The sequence below is a fragment of the Rhodnius prolixus genome, unplaced genomic scaffold (assembly GCF_049639745.1).
Source record: "Rhodnius prolixus isolate KJV_2025 unplaced genomic scaffold, Rpr scaffold_9, whole genome shotgun sequence".
In the NCBI taxonomy this organism is placed as follows: domain Eukaryota; kingdom Metazoa; phylum Arthropoda; class Insecta; order Hemiptera; family Reduviidae; genus Rhodnius; species Rhodnius prolixus.
In genome coordinates this window covers 27,080,413-27,102,644 of record NW_027411604.1, presented here as the reverse complement: position 1 = coordinate 27,102,644, position 22,232 = coordinate 27,080,413, and the positions used below count along the sequence as shown (strand labels likewise).

General features: G+C 33.1%; 1 protein-coding gene across 4 annotated transcripts in view; it reads right to left on the bottom strand.

The window, feature by feature from the left end:
• The window catches only part of LOC141453985 (transcription factor E2F6-like), a 34,487-nt gene extending 12,266 nt beyond the window's left edge, over positions 1–22,221 (bottom strand). The window contains exons 1-10 of one of the 4 annotated variants that reach the window (XM_074127705.1): positions 22,070–22,221; positions 21,662–21,827; positions 10,263–10,347; positions 10,050–10,180; positions 8,212–8,317; positions 5,960–6,173; positions 5,768–5,865; positions 3,919–4,076; positions 2,923–3,081; positions 1,613–1,730 (exon numbers count right to left, since the gene is read on the bottom strand). In XM_074127705.1, coding sequence (XP_073983806.1) covers positions 1,613–1,730; positions 2,923–3,081; positions 3,919–4,076; positions 5,768–5,865; positions 5,960–6,173; positions 8,212–8,317; positions 10,050–10,180; positions 10,263–10,347 — 1,069 coding nt within the window. In that variant the 5' untranslated portion in view covers positions 21,662–21,827; positions 22,070–22,221. Of the gene's footprint in view, positions 1–1,612; positions 1,731–2,922; positions 3,082–3,918; positions 4,077–5,767; positions 5,866–5,959; positions 6,174–8,211; positions 8,318–10,049; positions 10,181–10,262; positions 10,348–21,661; positions 22,036–22,069 lie in introns of those variants that run through there. The other 3 variants (XM_074127706.1, XM_074127707.1, XM_074127704.1) reach the window with 3 other exon arrangements.
• Positions 22,222–22,232: the final 11 nt, after the last annotated feature.

Genomic DNA, 22,232 nt, shown 5'->3' with positions numbered 1-22,232 from the left:
ATTGAAATCTCCTAGTTGACGGCTGTTGGCATGGCCTTAGCATTGTTTTAGTAAATAAAGGTAATTACATTAAAGGATCCAAGGTCAAACCGCGAAACTTGTGGAAACAACTGAGTCAAAAAACAGAAAAGTCTTAGGGAATATGTACGGAAATGCTGTGTGAATAATCTTCGAATTGTATCCAATAGAAATATGACAGCAAGTCATTATAATTTCTTATAGTGTTTGTTTGTTTTCAATTCATAATAAAAATGCACGTCTTATTCAGTGGTATAAGTTAGTGGATGTAATTAGTACAAAACTTTCATTGCAAGGTCTCAAATTATTTTTTAAAAAATTCTTCGAATAGGTTTGACCGATGTTTTGGTCTCGACGCCATTGTTCCAAGGACCATCAATCAATAGCAAACGTTTAATAAGTATTTTAAAAAATGAACTATATATTAAATAAACAATTTTATACATTTAACTAATTTCCAGTAACTACATCTAAACTTGAAACTCATTATTTTGTGTCTATTGATGTTTTACAAAAGCTTTACCTGATGATAGTTTAAAAAACTGTTACCAGTTGTAATAAACAAGTTTTACATTACTATTGCCAATGAAGATGAACCAATCATTAAATGGTTCCATTCAAATCAGTGAAAATCTCATTTTTAGTTCTAAAACCATTTCAAAAACTCAATAAAGTTACGAATAAAACATAAAATGTAACATAAAACTTCAAAATTTCGCCACAAGCTAAAGAGAATGCTCGAACTGAAACACGATTAACCGAGAGAATTTTAATACTGCTTTTAAAAACTACTTCCAACAGGTGAAAAGAACTTATAATAAAGCGCTTTAAACTTGAGTCATTTTCATAAAATGGGATTACACATTTTTGTTTAAAAAAATTATTGAAATTTGTCAGTTAAACCAAATTGCCCGGATTTTTTAAAAAGGCTAAAAACTAATTATTAAAAATTGAAAAGATTAAAATATCAGGAAGTTGATTAAAGATGAATTAGGGAATTACAAAAAATCAACCGATGTGATAACTAACTAGATAACTGAATAGAGGACAAAATGACTATACAAGAAATGTTTACCAAAGAAGAAATTTTTTAATTTTAAACAAATATACAGCTTATATGTGCAAAATATATCAAACATTACAAAACAAAAGTGCCGTAGTAAAACTAAGATTACTGATTAATTTCAATAGAGCTACCATCAGAAAATAATTTTACTATTAAAAAAAAACGACAGTAAGGCGGCATAATCATTGAAATTTAATTTAAATGAACTAAAGAAAACAAAAAAAAACGGAGAAACACATTAACTAAAAACAAAAAATAGTCTCGAAAAGTTCGTACTATTAAAAAAAGAAAATATCATTACAACTTAAAAAAATCAATTAAAACTAAAAAGCAAATATACGCATCACATGCAAAAAAAAAAGTTAATATTTGTATGTAAAAAAATATTATATAATAAGCAGTGAAACAAAGCAAGCAGCGTTGAAAAATATTAATTAAAGCAGATTAAAGCAAAAATGAACCAAAACTTCTTTAATTTTTTTTTTTAAATTTTATTAACTAAAAAACTGAATTCCCAATTATTATTACCGGAACTATGCTGATCTTCAGTTTGTAACTGGTAGGTAGAAAAATCATCCGCTGATGTAATCAGGGCGTTTTCAAGATTATCCTTCTCCATTTTTGGTTGTTTTTTCCTCCATTCGTCCTGGTAAATTATTTAATGATTTAGTAATATGAAAATTAGCTTTAATAAGGAGTAATTTCTTAACATTATTCACTAACTAAGTGATATTTTTTGTTAGAAAAGTTGTCAATAAATATTCTGTTTTTAAAGATAAAAGTATTTCTTCTTAAGTAACGAAAACTTGATGTTTAAAGTTCAAATGCAAACTATGTATATGTTTGTTTAATAAACTTGAAAAATACTAAATGTAAGTATATTGTTTTGACAACTAAATAAGTTGCCTGGCTTTAAAAAAAAACCTCCAATACATGCCAGACGTTCACAATGTTATATAAATTGATTCGAGTCTGTTGAGTGTACATCTTAAGTAGTATTCCTCCTGTAAACGCCTTTAGAATTTCATTTAATACCTTATCTTGACGATGTATCACTTATTTTTTGCAGTGGCTGGGGTAACCAGGCTTCTTTTGAAGCTATGCAAGCTCTGTGAGTAACCAAAGGATAGGATTTCTTTGCTCAACCCTTTGTTTGGTTGTAATAAACAAATTTAATTGGTGCTGGGTCCTTAGAAAGAGATGCAGATTCAGTGATTATTAAGTAATTACGAAAAAAGATTTCAATCAGGAGTACTTATTGCAAGAACTGGCAGTGTCTAAAAACACTGTTAACAGCTATCTGCATATTATGGGAAAGGCAAAAAAATCTACGCAGTATATTCTCGCCGCATGCACTTCAACTACAGGAGGTCGTCAAAATTCATATTTGTTAACTGAATTCTATCAGAAATGCAATTCTATAAAAGCTATGATGAGAAGAACAGTTCCTTCGCTGCAAAACAAGAAAGACAATAACCTCTCGTTACAGATATGTCCATTACGAATAGAGAAAACTGTAAGAGGTACCTAAGAAAAGAAAATCAGAGCAGCATATTGACATGAATTCTTAAGAAGTTGACCTATTACTTCAAATGGGTTTCTCTTACGTCCAACTACAATCAGATATCGTGGACAGAGGCAGATACCTCAACACACACGAAAATCCTTTAATTACTAATTTCTTTTCATTAATTTTTTCATAAACAAATTAGATAAAAACTAAAGGCAAGACCCGGAGATCGAACTCATTACTAAAATCCATCTTAACTTTGCGAAATGCGCCTTCGTTGCATCTAATTCGAAAACTTTTAATTTTATCTTAATTTATTAATACTTACCGATTGAGGATTCGGATTTGGAATGGAAAGTGTAGGATTTAATTCCCTGGACGTCGATGGTTCAGAATTTTCTCCAGATTTCTCTTCTTTGCTAGATTTGATTTCTGGGCAGAGAAATACATCGATTTCTCCATTTTCTGACTTTAACCACATTTCAACCTAACAAAATAAAATTAAAATTGCATTAATTATATGTTGCATTCTTTTATTCACTTTAAACATTACTACATTAGCCATGTTAAGAATAATCTGATATGAACACTCAGATGACTTTTACTAATTCTTAACTATTACAATTCTATTTGTACGTTCAAATCCAACAATTTTACAAAATAGGGCCTGCAGAGGTAATGATGCAAGCCTTACGCCCATTAAAATTTAGAGGGCAGTTTAATTCATAAAAATATTACCCTTAAAAAGCATTTTACTGAGAAAATATTTCAAATAAACGTCATTGATCTATATGCGTGCAATGGACATAGGAATTTTTAAGAGAATCGCTACAAAAACCAAAAAAATAAATACGGTTGGCTAATTTTCATAAAAGTTAACCAAACATATCCAGTCCCATAGTGGCACCAATTCGTAATACCACTTTTGAAGTTTCTGCTAGCTTCTATTGCCACATATAGACCACCAAGTGGTTTGTGAAGACCATTTTTTTTTTTTTTTTTTTTTATTAATAAGACTTCAAAACGGAGACTCAAATGAAAACTCATAATCGAAAATCTTCTCAATCACATTTCTCATACTAGTCGAGTAAGAGAAAGTAAACAGTTGATACAAAATCGAAAATAAAAGAAAAATCAGAAAACCAAAAAATATAAAGTCGTTCTTAGGATGGTAGATTATATTTCGAGTCTAAATAATTAACTATTAAGAGATTCCTGAACAGAAGGAAAATTTAAGTTTTATTGATATTTTTTCAGACAAATTGTAAGATATTATATAAATTTTAAATTATAAATTAAATTAAGATAACAATGTATAACTTACTCGAGACCTATTAGTGGGTTGTGGCACTTCAAGTTGGGCATGTGGTGGTGCTTTTATTACAATAACGGTCTGAGTCGCATAACTCTTTATACTCCTCAGATCCTGGTAGCTGACATACGCATACCTGGTATCTTTCAGTAAAGTAGTTACATCGTTCTCTACAATAAATTAATATTAAATATTTAAAGAAATAAAACAATCCAGTTGTACATGATTTTCGGGAATCTAAAGCAATTGTAATTAGTTAGTAATAAAAAAGATGCACTGAGATTATCTTTTTTGTAATATATGTATATATATATTTTTTTAAATAGATTTTGCAACTCCGATGACGGAATTACCTCCCACTTCAGAGTTCACTTCCTAGCTAAAAGTTTATATCAGTAGTAATCAATTTTGCGCATGTATGGCGGTGTACCATTCTGCATGAGAAACCTGGATGAGTAGTTTTATCACCTAAAGGTTCTGTGAGATCTCATGAGTGTAGGGCACAGTAGATCTAATTTGGCCATAGTAAAGTTACACCTCGAAGAAAAAAAAAGTTAATGGAGAGGATTCTGAAGTACTAACTGGTACAACACTCTGCTTCAGTTAAAATGAATAGAAATCCATGAAAACCGAAAAAAAAACAACTATATTAGCGAGTAAAAATATTTTTCAAACCTTTTTAGCGAGCCAGACGGCATGAAATATAGAATTGAATGCACCGCGAGTAGAGAAAGGTTGCGGATTACTGCTGTAATTGACAAAGAAGACAAAAGAGGGTAATCCATGAGAATGACCTAGTTCTTAGGTCGAAAGCTAGGCAAAAAATTAATAAAACATTATGACTGAACTTGACAATATTTCTACCATTTAGATAATTGAATCAGTCACTGAAAAAGATAAGCAATATTCTAAAAGTTCAGATATAAAACCTTAATTATAAGGTGTTAAATCTGTACTTGTACGAGTATTGTTTATCTTTTTTGGTGAATAATTAGTATTAATATAGTAAGCCCTATCTAGCTTTGTTTGCCGCGCGTAATCTAAATTCAAGTAAATAATCCTATCAACTACCGTCTACCAAAAAAATGTTTTGTTGGTATTGATAGTATTCTTAATAATGTGCCCAGAGAGACAGAATGCTGGAACTAAAAAGTGGCTAGTACCATAATCAATCTGATCCCTCTTAAATTTACTGTCTGGCACTCTTAAGACATCATACTATTCAAAAGAAAACCCTGAACATTCTTTCCTCACAAAACATAAAATAAAAATAAAAATTAAATGTTGGTTGATTGTCCCTTGTTAGTTTGGGTCAACAGAGATTTACTATGATTATTCTACATCTTTTGATTACTACGATCGCTCATCTTCATCGTATCTTGAATAAATGGTTGCCAATACTGAGTAAAAAATGGCTTCCCCACGCAAGATCTCGGGATCAAATCCAGCTGCTGAGATTTTCACTTCCTTACAGATTACTTGTTAAGTGATGGAAGTGTTGTTTATAAAGCAAAAATAATGTCCGGAGGTCGGCATTGTAATGAAAAAAGTTCAGTTCGCCAATAACCTCTGATGTAAATGGGGACTTAAGTTAAAAATTAAATAAATGAATAAAATAAAATTAAATAAATAAATAACCTGACTTGTTTACTGCGCAGTCAGATTGTACAATAAACTAAAAATAAGTTTTATCAACCGAAAGATCTCACACACATTAGTAATATCTCTGTTTCCCTACCACTGATAATGATTGTAAACAAATCTAATATATCGAAACATTAGTATAATATTTACCTAAATATATAATGATGTAATACAAATCTATTTCTAAAACTAGATTGCAATTTCCATGTTCACTCACCTGCCCTTTTAATTAGTTCATCCAGTTCTTTCTCTTGTTTTTCTAGATTTTCTATTTCATTTTGTACATCACTTTGTGTTTCAGTAAAACTACCTCCACTGAAAAATTTATAAATAACTTTATTAATACCAAATCAAAATTTAGTTTTTATAATAATTCATAAAACTACAAAATAAAAAATAAAAAACTTACCTCCATTGGATATTATTTTTTGAACGTTTTTCTAGTATGCCAACACCTTCTAACACATTTGTGATGTCATAAATTCTCCTTTTTTGGACTTCAAGAGAATGAGAAGCATAATTTAAATCCACAATACCTCTTGGGGATCTTTGTAATAAATTAACAAATTTTTTCGTTAATAAACCGAGTGATGTATCGTATCTAGTAGGTGTCTTGACTTGACCTAAAGTTATAAATAAATGAATAATAATAATAATAATGTAAGAAACAGAATAGAAAACTTTAAAACAAAAAGTATGCATAATTTTTTTAATTTCGAGCGAATAAATAATATTTGAATTTGAAATATTATTCAAAGATCTATTTCTCCTGTTCTGAACTTTCAAATAAATAATTACTGATTTTAATTAAATTAAAAATTGAATGGGCAGGATTTGCTTCCAGCTAAATAGGTTTTTCATTTTTTTTTCTTCTTCTAATTTGGCGATCGGAAATTTGATGTAAGGTAGAGAAGTCACACATAAATCCTGAATAGATTTCCAGGGGTCCATCACTTCACAATAAATCACAAGCACCACCCACTACAATTTAATGAATAATTTCTTAAAGACTTAAGAGTACATCTTATAACTTACAGAATACGTTAAATGTGGTACAGAATTTAACGATAAAATTTAAAACGAGTAAGTCAAAACAGAAAAGAACATTTTTTTGTTGGTTTACGGTTAATAAGACTCCAGATAAAAAAGAGTATCAGTGCTTTCGTTGTGGACTCAAGACACTACATTCAGATACATAATAGTCCGTGGAACTTGAGCGGTTTCTTGAGTTATCAAGATTAAAGAATGCCCAGCATCAAATGTAAATTTAATTTCCCTCAAATTCAACTACAAATTTAACTAATAGTGAATAAAGAGAGAGATAATTTTTTTTTACCTTATACGGTAGTGAAGAGCAAATAAACTATTACACCATATTTAGCCTCTCCTACGATGTAAATACAGATTGTGAAAAAAGAAAAACTTTATTATTGGAGATTAGAGGCGCAATCTTGGAGCTTAAGTTTTAATTTGGATGAAAATAAATATGAAAGAACGAGAAAACCTGCTAAGCTTTTTTTTTTTTTAGTTTAGCCTAGAACAAACTAAACTACGCTTGCCACACTGGGCAGAGACTGGCGAAGGAGTTCATTAAAGGCTATTCGCTGAGGCTGACTGCAGAATTAATCCGTCAAGGCCATGGGGCTATAAGGATGATTGTAGGCCTATTAACTGGCCACTGCAGGCTCAGAAAACACATGCATCGTATGGGCCTGGCAGATGATAGCCTTTACAGGTTCTGTCAGGAAGAGGAGGAAACGGCAGTGCACGTGTTGTGTCAGTGCGAGGGGCTTGTATGGCTAAGGATGTTACTTCTCGGGGAAGAAAAACCAAGGCCTGTGAGCTTTCCCAAGAGCCGCTCTCCAGTATCAAGAGTCTGATTAAAAGGACAGGTCTGGAGGGTGAGCTTTAGAGTGAGGGGAGCCGAAATAGATCCAAAGGGGTCGCAGTGGCGTAGGCCTTGAGGCCGCCCTAACCTAATCTAAACTACGCAAAGCTTGTTGCTTTCTTGAACTAAAAATAATGAGTTGAGTCCTGTCTAAGCACCCAGAAACGGAAACAAAATCTTTTATTCTATATTAAGGCAGCAAAATGGAGAAATGCTTTTATCAGTGGGCACATCTAAGTCAAGGACATGCTCGCCTTATGTGACGTATTAAATCTAAAGATGTCTCCAGCCAAACTGATCTATCTACTGTTGATGGATGTAAGTTCGAATCTGATGAGAGTATTAAACATGCTTGCTTGCTTTGATGAATAAAATCAAAGGTAGTACTATCCAGCAATGCGGATCTTACCACAATTTCAATGCTTTACCAATGTATCCATCCTTACCCTGAGTATACATTTCTTCAAGTTAATGTACTTATTTCTACTTTTTGTTTAAACAGTAAGTCAATTTGCTTGCAATAAATCAAAATGAGTAAAAAAAAGAGATTAAATTTACTTTTCACTTTATTAAATAACTAATTGAATTAAAGCACTCACTCATCTACTTAATTATGAGTATTTATCTCTATTTTCTAAATCTATTACTAAAATAAAAATACGCTTGTTTCTCACTTTTTAAATTAGTTTATTAAGTAAAGTAAATTTAAGAAAAATATGAGGTACTTTTTTTCCCCAATTTTTCTGACTTTAATACAAGAAGGGGTTTATCACCTTTATTCATACGGGAATCATAGTTGTTTTTTTTTCTTGATTTTGGAGTTTTAAATCCTACATCTTCGTCACCTGAAGATTCTAAATTTAATCTTCTTTTTACGGCCTAAAAAAAAAAGTTGATAAATGATTAAAACATGAAAAACTTCATATTCAAAGATAATTTTACTATTAGAAAGTATAGACATTAACACAAACAATAACGCTTATCATACAAAATTTAAGAGACCTAGATTGCAAACAATCCTTAGATTTTCTCTTTTCCTAATATTGGAAAAATCAGCAGCAGTCCTAATAAATGATAGCTTCCATTTGAAAAAGAAACTTTAAACTGCTTAAAGATTAACCAAATGGGACTTTTAATATAGAGTGTCCAGTAGGGTAGGCCGGATTAAAGTTTAAAATGAAACACAGTAAATTATTAATCAACTAGGTAATTTTTATTGATTTAAAAAGTAGATATGTTGTGATCAGGGCCGGATTTAGGTGAAAAGAGGCCCTAGGCTATTCCACTTATCCAGGCCCTTTCACCTCCCATTTTTAAGTTTGCATATTACATGAGAGATAATAAAATACATCACTACTGCGATATATATCAATATGTTAAATGAAACATGTTCTTATTGGTACTAACCTTTATAAAAAAATGTGGCATGGATAATAAATAGTCTAATTTTAATTTTCCTAACAATTTGAATGTAGGCCTCCTCTTGATCGTGAGGCCCTAGGCTGAAGCCTAGTCAGCCTATAGGAAAATCCGGCCCTGGTTGTGATGATTAATTTGGAATATGATGTGGGCTTAATGGCTGTGCTTGCAAAACCTGATCCATTTGATTAAATTTTCCAAGACTTGAATCAAATCAGTGGCTTATTTCAGTAATAATGCTTTGAATTTCTAGTATTTTTAAAAAAATTAACATCAGCACTTCTGTATAATAAAATGGTAATTTCCATTAATTTTATGTGAACGTATATGTACAACAGATGAATATTATAAAGGCCCTCTCTTTCAAAATTACCAAACCGAATTCCAGCGAAAACTAAAAATTAAAAATCTGCACTACCCCAATACTTCCTTGAACTAGGTGTAAGTCCCAAGAAACCCTACTTAAGATTTTGAACAATTAAATGTTCAATCGAATTCTACTGAAACAGTTCTACTAAATGACCCAAAATTTTCAAGGGTTTTCCAAAATGTACAAACTTCAATACGACGTTTTAGTGCCTTCTATTTCACAGTAACTGTATTCAGAATGAAATAAAAATATTTGCGATGTATATAGGATGCGTGCTGGTTAACTGAAGGCTTTATGGTAAGTTTGTTTTCCTTATTAACCCATGCCAACCAATTGAAAAGCTCGAAATTTCAATAGGATGAGGGCCAAGCTTTCGACCTTGGGACTAGGTCATCTTCAGGGCTAATTGGCAATGTAATATTTTACATAATTAAAGTCTTACCATAATTGGTGTGTCTTCTGTCTTGTCTGCTCTTGGACTCATCCTTTAATGATGTAAAATATTACATTGGCAATTAGCCCTGAAGAAGACCTAGTCCCGAGGTCGAAAGCTCGGCATAATAAAAATATACAAAATATGACTGAAATTGGTAATTATTTTTTTCATCCTATTGAAACAATGAATCACCAAAAATAATGAACAGTAATTTCAGCTTATATTCTTCTATTTATTGTTTGATTACCGACTTTAATGAGATGGTAGAATTTAGGAAGGAAACTAAAGGCAGCTATAGAGAGATATCATCTTGATCCTGACAATTTAACTTTCCCTTCTTAATACAAATAAAAGATAAATCATTACACAAATTTATAAACATTTACTTGAGTCCTCGCATGATTCACTGATGTTCTCTGCGAATGACTTTGAGGCGTTCTTCCATAGCCATGATCGATTAAATGAAATGGAGAAGAACCGGTTGTATTGTTTACAGCTTCTCGGAATGACGGTGAAGCTGGATTAGAAAGAAATATTTAGTTTATTATTTCAAATATAATTAAGATTGAAAAATTGAAAAATAAATTTTTAAGACTCACAAAATTTAATGCTGTGCATATCAGGTGTTGAATGGAAAACAATTTCCTCATCTTCAAGCTTGATTGCACGTTGTATTTTGGACATCTGCAATTAAAAGAAAAGAGATCAATGAATTCAATGGGTATCAATCAGTTTAATCCCACCAGCCTATCTTAAATTACAGCTGAAGCAAACAGAACTAATAAACATTATTTAGTTTTCTCCACAAATGATCTGCTATTACTACCCTAATCAATTTTCATTGGTTCTTGTTTCTCGTTCTATTTACATCAGAGACGGATGCAAATATTGGAGCTGAAATCTATGAAAATAGGAAATTCGGATAATGAACATCAATTCAAGTCAAATCATTTAGATACAATGATACTCTACTATTAAGGACCCAACAAGCCATGGTTTTTAGAAGTACTGGAGGGAGAAAGGCAATTTTACACAACAATAATGCGACTGAGGTTCAACCATAATCTCACAAATCCGCATCTGCATAAAGTTAAGTTATTAGATAGTCCTAAATGTGATTGCAATAGCGGGGAGGATGGGGACATCGATCACCTCCTCTTTAGATGCAGCAGATATAATAGAAATAGAGACAAGTTCCTACAGGAATTGGCAACACATGTACGATTTCCCTGTAGCGCTAAAAGTATTTTAGCTATAATGAATCCTGATGCGCTACGAATTATTTACAAATTCATTAGAGGGAATAAAATAAAAATATAGGATGCAGCGAGACTCCATAGTTTCGATTTTAGTTTTTAATTACTCACACAAATACTATCATAACTACACTACTAATTACACCACTCTAAGCTCACATCAAATAACGAAGTCACATTCAAAGACCATTGTGTTGTTCTAGGAAGGAATGTCGGTACTCAGCGCTCAAGATATCCTTATCTCATGGAAGCCACGAAGCAGAATGTAGTAGAAGAGTGGCAGTCATGATGAAGAAAGAAGGGAAAGAGGCTGTGCTATTCCTCAAATTGTATATTGGGAAAAGATAGGGCTGTTTTATTTCCATCAATATATTGGTAAATTGAGGCATTCGAAGCCTGCTTAAATTCGTATGAAATGGATAAAATCATATTATACATTATAATTTAAAAATATAATAACAATTTGAAACATTATAGAACTCTTAAGTAAAGTAAAGTAATCGCCTATTTTTTCAGGCGGGGCTTAACGTCCAACTACCAATTAGGTGTCGTGGACGGAGGCGACTAGCAAACATACTTTACTGTAAATTTCTTTTATTAACCATTAAATAAAATCCAAGGCCTAAAGACCGGGAATCGAACCCAGTACCACAATACATATTAGCTTCGCAGGTCTCGCCTCTAACCGCTCGGCTACCGTGGCGCCTTATAGAACTCTTAATACACAATCAAGTGAATGCAAGGTCTAATTAACCCAGTAATCTGCTAGCAGTTGATCTTGTTGAGACCAACCAATAAAAATATGTTGTAATAATAATATTTCTTAGTGAAATGATCCAATTTGAATTGAAATCTTTTTTGGTTTACTTTGTTACACGACATTGTGGTTTTTTTTATATGCTATAGCTAATTGCATGTAATATTTGTTTCAGAATAGTTATAACATTCGTGTAATGCTTCACTCTGGTGACCCCAAAGTGATACGTAACTTAAATAACAGGGGATAACCACAACTGTTTCTATCCAGTACCACGAACAGCATTATCGCAGGAAGTATGCAGAGCCCCCAATGGATAGCGTCAGCACAGCTCCGAGGACACGGATAGCATAGCAGCGAGGATGGTGCAGTCATGACGACCCACACACTCAACCCGAGCCCGGCCGACCCCATAGCTACGCTTCAATACTTCCCCCGCCCACTCAGAGCCATCTGGACCCCTGCAGCGTTGGAACGTCAAGTTGGTGTCCTCACTAAGTGTGGAAATGTAGAGGCCTTGTGGGCCTAGCACCAAGTAAACATACAAATGTTTAAGCTGTAACAACAGTTCACAGATACGGGTACCGGGTCCTTTTCTATGCTATGAAAATTGGGAAGTTTTTTTTTTAAGACTACTTCCTTGAAGAATTTGAGCTAACTCATCCAAGAAATTAGAAAGTACAGTGCAACTTCGATTAACCGGCCCTCGGTTAACCGGGATTCGGATTAACCGGGATCATGTTGAGTCATCATAAGATCGGCGCCAAAACAAAAGTTAATTTTCGGTGGCGACAGGAAAATTTTTTGTCTTCCGATGTAACATAATTGTAGGCGTGGCAGCAACACTTTTATACCTGATTTTCTTGAAGGGTCATTATGTATGTATGTAAAAACCCAAAATATGGTGCAATTAGTACTGAATTTCTTGGGATTTACCACGGTTTTACAAAAGACCAAGGGAATTACGTTGATTTTCAACTTCACGGTTATATGTAATATTTCTATAGATAATTACCGGCATTATTTTAATCTTACCAGAGAGCAGCCTAATCTCAAGCTAGTCTTCAGCAGTAATGTATTACTATGTATTAGGTTTAACCGGGATTTCAATTTTCCGGGGTGGGTATAGCCGGAGGTCAGCCCGGTTAATCGAGGTTGTACTGTATCTAGGCAAAAACTGAAAGGTAGTAACCGAAGAGCTGTTTTGTAGGGAGGTGCGGGCGCGTTGATAAGAAGAGCGGTTGTGATCCTGCCAAAACGTTTTATAACCTGATCACAACTTCAAGGTCAACCATCCCTTAGCCTATCCTCACTACATTCTACATAGTTTTGTGATATCTTTTACATTCAATGTTTGTTGTTAAAACATATCAATTACATTTAATTGTTTAGAGACTATACATATTTTATTTATATAATGGGAAGATGCAATTGTTGTCAATTCTATCCACATCTTTTTTTTTTTTTTTTATAACATAAAACGTTTTATTTTTCGATCTAGAGACGAAGGCATCTTCTGGGCTTTTACTACTTAACGATTGAACATTTTTTAGATGCACCAAGTATAAAACTGTGATTTAAACATTAGGTTTGCAGTTTTTTTTTGGCTGGTGACTGGGTAATGAATGTTTTAAAAATCTTGGATAATCAGTAAGCCTTGAAGATAAGCGAGTCTCTAGGTTGAACGTATGGTAAAAATAAATTTAAAAAATATGATTGAGATTGGTAATAATTTCTCTTCCCTTTTTGGAGGGGTAAATCACTTCCCCAAAAGAGATTAATCGTACTCAACTAAAGAGTGCTATCTAATCTAGTATTGGGTATTTTTAAATATAGAAAAACTATTGTTAGCTAACTTCTTTCACCCTGGATTATAACTTAAGAGAATTACATAGAAAGCCCTGTTAAATCATGTCTTTAAAGATATTTTTGTACACGAATATTAGTAAGTAAAGACAGCGAGGGTCGGCCCTACGCGTTGTTGTATTTAGCTTCCAGACAGGTTCATTAAAAGGGCTTAAAAAAAAAGGTGATGTGAAGGCCTGGTGTAAAAAAATAAATACACTCTTAGTAATACAATTCTTGTTTTAAATAAAGTGAAAATTTATTAAGATATCTACAAATGCACAAATATCTAGTAAATGTGATTCTTGATCTAGTACAAGAATGAAGTAACTGTCCACTGACAATCTTCCGAGATGTTTACCAATACTTAGAAAATGAGAGGTTTCCAGGCGACAGGTTGTAGCTGAGATAAAGCAATACAGGTATTTAAAAGGTAAGGTTGAGAGATATGATAGTAATGAAAGTAGAAACAATATGGCTGAGAGTTTAACAGTATACGCGAAGGGATATTCAGATATTTTGCATAATTAAACAAAAAATAATAGTTCACTTGTATTCCTTCAGCTGAACTCAAGGCCGCCGGCGACTTCTAGTCGGATTTCCAGGTGTTTAATAGGTGGATTAAGGGATTTAAGGCAGTGAGATAAGTTTTTTTTTTTTTTGTACAAGGATGAAAACTTATAATGAAGCGATAAACATTCTGCGAAAGATTATGGATTACGAGTATTTGTAGCCGGTGATATTTGGATTTCTTGGATCGCAGTCCTTGCTCTTCTATACGTAGCTCCACAAAAGATTAAATACAGTATTGTAGATAAGAACTTTGTAGTGTATGGGTGGTAAAACTGTCGAGTAATCGTGGAGAGCAGTTGGTAATGCTGTTTTTGTTCTTATCTCTTCGAGTTTAGAATGTAGATTTCAAGAGACTCTTTTGTCTAGATAGGGGTCATAAGTTGTGAACTTTATCAACAGAAAGGTGGAATCTACCATTTATAAGTGGCAGTCTTAATCTATATCTTCCAGAAACCGGAGCGTTTTTTTGATATAGTCGACGGGACGTTGTCTTTAATGGGAGGTAGTCGTGTTTTCTGATATTCAAATTTGTTGAATGTATAGCATAGTTAAATTGCTAGAGCAGTGATTTGTTATAAGATCTTGTAATGATTGGATTGGGCTACAAGATCTATGTGAAGACACCGGCTTGGTGCCTTGTATCTCTGAATGCTGTGATTTCTGAGGTTACACTACGAACGGAACAGTGAAAAGAAGACCATCGTTAAAAATCAATTTCTCCGTAAAAATGTTTAAAATAAAAATGGAAACATTTAAATACGGGTAGTTCTGTAGAGGTAATAGCCACTTCTTCACGGATTCTGCAGACAATGGGTTCCCCATTATAATAAGATGGTTTTAAAATGATAACTATAGTTATGTATTTTAATAAATAACTGGTTTAGATAAACTCCAAACGGGACTTGGAACTTTATTTTACAGTAGTCTGTAGCAAGACAGTGAGTGCTTCTCTGTTTGGAACGAGTCTGCCAACTTATTGATGACAACTTGTGACTTAGACTTAAACTGCTATGTTACATTATCTGGCTGAACATTAATACTGATGGAGGATCTCTCTAACTAGAAACTTGCGTAAACCTCTGCAACCATCTGGTCAAATCAGGGCAACTCCCAAACATAGTACATACTGTTGTATTCCATTCTAACTACATATCCAGTAGACGACGGACATCCCACTTTTAGCAGTTAGATTTTTAGACCGCAAAATCGGTTAACTGCCCACCAAGATCTTCCATTCAGCTAATTTGCCTCTGATCAGCTTTATCTAGCTTACTTATCCGCAAGTTGGAAGCTCTAACCACCAGCCGTTTTACAATTCGGCTAGCGCTTCTCTTAGCTGTTACTGTACTATATTTTAGGCAAACTAGCCACAGTCATTCACGCGGAGCTAGCTGCAATTAAGTTCTGTACTGCCGAGATTATTTATTAGACGAGGAATAAGTAAGTCTAGGATAGTGATTTTCTCGAACGGCCAGGCTGCTCTAAGAGGTATTGGTTCCTATCAGGTTAACCCAAGGCTGGTATGGGACTGTCTGATGGAAATCAGTGACCAAAATAAGGTTTTTCTGGTGAGGGTACCAGGATATTCAGGATATAAAGGAAGTGAAGTAGCAGATTCGCTGGCCCGGAGCCCTATTTTGGGGCCTTAAGAGTGCGGACATTAAATTATGGGTGCAGAGGAGGTCTCAGGAGTTATTGTCGGCCACCACTGGGTAGAGACAGGCGAAGGAGTTCATTAGGGGCTACTCGCCAAAGCTGACTGCAGAGTTAATCCGTTAAGGCTGTGTGGTTACTAGGATAATTGTAGGCCTATTAACCGGTCATTTGCAGGCTCACAAAACACATGTATCGCTTGGGCCTGGCGGATGATAGCCTTTGTAGGTTCTGTCAGGAGAAGAAGGAGGAGGAAACGGTACTGCACTTGTTGTGTCAGTGCGAAGGGCTTGTCTGGCTAAGAATGTTACTTCTCAGGAAGAAAAAACCAAGGTCTGAGAGTTTTACCCAATTAAGAGTCTGATTAAAAGGACGGGTCTGGAGGGCAAGCTCTAGAGTAGGGGAGCCACAATAGATCCAAAGGGGTCGCAGTGGCATAGGCCTTGGGCCGCCCCATTACAATCTTACTTAGGTTAGTATATATTAGATGATGAAAACAGCTCACGTCACCGCGATATTACGGGAGCTATAGTGAAATCAAAGTTTCAGCAATCTAAGGAAAGACTGAAGCAAACAAAGACAGAAGTCAAATTATCAAAGAATTAAGGGTGAAAATCCGGAACCGGTCAGAAACAGAAAAAAAAACCAACGGTTAAAAAAAATCAACCATAATATCCAGACCCAACCACGTTTTCAACCATTTTACACCCTAATAATAATAATACGTTACCACATTTGCCTAACCAAGTTTAGGGTAAGTTAGCTGAATTAATAACAATCAAATAGTGACTAATAATATAAATATTGATGACGTCACATTACTTATTATAAGTCATCAATTATTATTATTAGAAATTGAATGTCTATTTTTATAATTTCTCCCGTTACAATATTTTTTTATTATTTGTATAAACTTAAACTTAACAAAATATTGGAAGTGAACCCAAATAATGAAACTTTACCTCTTGCAGATTTCCTGTTTAACCGGTTTTATATGCTACTAGATCATTGTCACGAAAAAGAAACATATCCACAATGTTAACAAATTTCTATGACAATGGGCGAACGCTAAAAAACCAGTTTACCAGGAAAACAAACAACTTACAGGTTGAAGCGAACAAAGTCCTCATATGGTGCAGCATTGCGAAGCCTACGGCCTTTTTATTTTCTCTTACTTCTAACAGAAGGAAGTATGTAGATTAGGCAAAACATTTTCGAAATCAAATTTTTCTCTGGGAAAATATGTTTTCAATAATATGTGAGGGATGGTATTAGGTGATTGGTTAGCGAATACTGGATCACCTGGTGACTGTAAATCAAACCAAAACTTCAACCATTTGATTGAAAAAGTAATGGCCATTAATTAACAGAAACGCACCGCTCTAAACAACACGCCTTGCACTATACCACCCTACAAGAAGCTCCTTAGACCTCTTTTAACATTCAACCTGTCCACTCTGGAATGCAGCTACCAAAATACTGAAGAAAAGACTACAGACTTTTCAAAATAAAGTACTAAATAAAGGAACATACAAATACCGAAAGAACTCGACATTCAAGATGACCAAACTAACAGACAAACTTCTTCTTCCTCACCCTTTACACACGGCCATCCACATCTCATTACCACCTTGGTGAGCCTCAAGAAGACTGAAAACAAGACTGCATCAAGATCTAGAAAAAAAAAAAAAAGGTCTAGAAAGAACTGAACTCTATTTGGAGTGTGTAACACTCGTCAAAGCTTGGGACTCTTCATCGCGGGATAACCGCAGAGAAGAGGTAATAGTCACTCGCCTAAGGATCGGCCATACCCGGTTAACCCTCGGTTACCTGAAGTGTCAGGAGAGCTCTACCACAAGCAGTTCATGTAATGAACTTGACAGTACAACATGTACTTGTGGAGTGTTCAGAATATGAACAATATAGACTGTAACAGTATTCCGGATACCCTAGAAGAAGCCTTGGCAAATGATCCGAATAGGATAGATAATGTAATAAAGTTTTTAAAAGAAATTAAATTATTTAATAAAATATATAAGAAAAGAAATGAATATATACACGTAGAAATCATGTAAATAAAATTGTTTAAATGTATATAATTGTATATAGGTATGGATGTAATTTATAGAGTGAATGAATCTTAACTAGTTAAGTATATAGCTTTAAGAATGTGGTACCATACCGTAAGTGTGATTGTTTATATAAGGTTGTGTATGAAGTTGGCGTATGCACTGCCACAGAACAGCAAAGGGCAAAATAACCACTAGGTTCTTTAAAAAAAAAAAAAATCTAGAAAGAACTGAACTCTATTTGGAGTGTGTAACAATGTGTTCTAAAGCTCTTAGTGAACTGGCCCATAATTTTTATTTGTAAATAAATAATTGTTTTAGATGAGGAATGTAACAGAATGTAATAACGCGATAAGAATGCAAGAACTTTCTAACATTTCTTTAACATCTCCATCGTAAAAGGAATTAAAACAAAAGAAAATTAATGTAAAGCTTATTTTTTCAAGCGAAGCTATTCGTTCAACTAACCAATTAGGTCTTGTAGACAGAGGTGAATACCAAACATACTTTACTGCACAAATTTCTCAAATAAACCATTAAATAAAATCCAAAGCCTAGATCGAGAATTGAACCCAGTACCACAAATACTTCTAAGCTCTTGTAGGCCTCTCGTCATACCGCTCGGCTATCGTGGCGCCTAGAGGAAAGAATTATTTAGAAGTAATTAACAGTAAAAATTATTGATTCCCAAATTTGAATATGCGAAGCTACACCTTGAATATATTCTAAATTAAGAATTGTAACTCATCTACAGTTCAAAATAGATCGTCGAATAAATCATCTATATTGATCAGACTCGACAAAAAAAAAATAATCAAAGACATTAAGAATCACTGACAAAGAACAATGCAGATGATGTGCATTAAAGCAACTGGTTATTCCTTTTCCTTAAATCAAAAAAATGCTGAGTTCTTTTCTCATTTCCGACATTTCACATTACTCATCATTATTCTTCCTTTAATCCTGAGTGATGTGATAAGGATGCTGTGTCTATGATGTATCCTATTTCAAGATTCTTCTTAATGTGTATATGTAATTCGTACATAATATATTTTCATAAATCCTCTATGAAAAGAAAAAGAATCTGGGATGAAACTAAGCTGAGAGAAACGGAAGTTGAAAGGAACGGCCAGAAATAATGAGCATTTTGCTCAAACTTAGATCGGAAGTTTGACTAAAACAGGCGTTACTTCGCCAATGGAATGATCTGCCACAATTATTTACCTTACATAGAAAAAAAAGAAGTAGGTTGAAATAACAGAATTCCTGAGAGATTTCATTCCTAAACGTACATAAAATTGTGTTTGATTACAATAAATCAAAAGTTATTGGAAAGGTCAGAAGTCGTTAATGGTAGGGGGAGGGGTTCAAACTAAGACAGATCAAAAGTTAGGTTTGAACAAGAACGCTCGCCTTTGAACCACAATGTTATCACATTGGTGAACTACCTGTTGTCAGCTAAAACTCAACTTGTACCCTCACCTCTACAGAATTGGTGCCAAGGACAATCTTAAGTAACCTAGTAACTCATGTATGCACTTCTAGAAATCGAAGGCGTATTTTGAGAGGATATTTCCAACAATTTAGACTCAAAATTTCGAGTCTAGGATAACTGGTCACAATACAAAAACGATTCACCGTGAAAACTTCCATTATGTTTTGAACACTTCTAAAATAAGGCCACCACATTATATCATACATTTCTGTTTTAATTAACATAATTTCGGTGACATTTTCATACATATTCATAGTGATAATATAAAATTTCTCATCATAAAAATAAAAGGATTAAAAAATGAATTTATGTCATACGTCATTGTTTGTATCAAGTCAGTCAATAACCTTTCCTTACATGTAGGTACAAGATAACGCATGCGTTATATTTCATCTACTTCCTACAATCTACCGTTTCCTTTTTAATGTTTCCCACTAAAAATCGAAATTCATCTTTTGAAGTGATATTTAATAAATTGCTTTCGGGTTAAGGCTATGCTACAAGCAAATAGCTGAGAAGATTACAGGCTTACAGCTAGATGCCAAAATATTTTTGGAGGAAAATGCTTTCATTAAACTAAAATAAAAAAAGGTAATAAAAACTAATAGTTTTAGAAAATTATTTATTTCTTCATTTAAGTTATAAACGTTCATTTTTTGTTTTACCTTTTCACCTCTTCGTAATTTTATTTTACTTAATCCATTGTATGCGAGCATTCAACTTTGCAACAATCTACGACTGATTAGAAGTAAAACTGATAAAGCTGAAGGCAACTTTAGCATTTAACAGTTATTTTTATTATTTTATGATGATATATCGTATTACCACCATTTTCATAAGGGTAACTAACTTTCAAATGGATCAACCAAAAGAATACTAAATTTTCATTTAGAAATCAGCTAAATTCCGTCCACTTAATCATTAAAACGATTGTACCTTGCAAAATTATTTATCTACTAGAGATCTTTCATGCAAAAAATGCTAACGTGGCAAACTAATGGATTTCAATTTCGCAAATTAAGAAAATGTTCAATCATATTTTCAATTTATTGAAATTTAATTTTACCTTGTATAAAAAGAATAACAAATAAAAGTGATACAATTTTTCGAATTAAGTAAATAAAGCTTCATTTATAATCAGTTCCTGAAACTAAAATTTCGTTTATTATTTTTAGTTTTCTAAATTAAAGGTTCAACGGCCAAAATTATTTATGTTCATAATGAATTAATTGTAAATTCAACAAACGCCCTATGTTATTAAAAATATTTTTGCTTTGTTTTTAAAGGAGCAACAGACTTGCATTTCCTAAAAGAATGGGATAACTAATTACGTAATTGTAAAAATAGCAATATACAACTGTTTACAAACACGGGCGAAAAATAAAATTAGAGCTAGGAAGTGTTTTGTTTTTCATTGTTAGCAAGGGACGATTATTTCGTAAAGATATTAGTCGGTTTGAAACTTCATCACGTAATATTATATTTACTTACTTCCATGACTAAAAGGGGGAAATCTGTACAATACCAATATTTGCAAAAAATTAAAAACTTGAAACTATGAAACAAGAAGAATATGTAATGTTAGTTGTGTCAATAATTCCTAAAATTTGTCAAATCTTGTTAACAAACCATTTCAGGTTCGTAGTCTTTATCGAACGTTACTCGCTTAAAACTAATTTACCTTTGTAAGTTTCGGGATAGGTAATTGATAAATGATAAAACAATGCATTTAAGTATTAAAACAAGGTATCAATACTGTGAAGGATAACGGATCAAATATCACAAGTTTCATTTAGTAAAGAACAAAAATTTCTTAACCTAAATTTCTAACTTCACAGGCGTTCTAATGGCACTACTTTAGCATAAATGCAAGACATAATTAAACTAGATGAATATTCATTCAATTAAAAGAATGAAAAGTGGATCTGTATTACAAGAAACCCACAGTACAAGGAATGAATAGGCAGAAAATGTTTTCTGGGGAACCATGTGCTTCCATTTAAAAAAAAATCGCATTACAACTTTGTAGGAAAACAAATAGTTAACTCTATAATTTAAAATTCATTTAAACAAACTGTTAAAAATAAATCAACACGTAAATGACAAGATTATGAAAAGTAAAGGGGAGAAATATTGTGACAGATGCAGTTGTGATTTAACCCTCGCAATTTCTATTTTTCTGGAATTAATTGAAGAATGGTACACTGTATTTGCATTAAACTGTACCTAAGTTATATTATAAAACTAAAGTGTGAACAACTGTATAAATGTTTATCATAGTGACCAAATATGCCAAAAAATTAACACTTATTAATAGAAGCAGATGTTAAAAATTATAGGGCATACTTACCCTACAAATCTCCAAACTGATGTAGAAGTAAAGGGAATTTTACCAAAACTACATTATGAACCCTAAAGATGCCGACATTACGAAGGTAGGGTACTCCTTTTGTTATTAGAGATTGTTCAGAAAAGTTTGGGAATACGATAGGTCACCGCATAGTGTTATCTTTTTACTGTAAACGAATTTTATGAACTTAAAACAACTGGGCAACTCTAAAAATCTAACATTTCACAATTTATTTACCACTCAACACCTAAATTTAATGGAAAGTAGCAAAGAACGCTTATACCAGAATACAAGCTTTCAAATACCATTCATGACGGCCATCTACCCCGTCCAGTTATTAACCAGCAGCTGCTTCAAGAAATGGCGTCAAAAAACTAAACCGCTCAAGTTTAAATATGATTAACTTACAATTTTTAAGTGAACTAAACCAAACTTGATGTAGTTATAACAGATCTTGACTTAAAACATTTAAAAGTAATATCTAATTTATGTGGAAACGTTCATGTAACTTAGTCAAGGGTGTAATCTTCTAAAATTCTTATAATTCGAAATGTTATTTTTGAAAGCATTC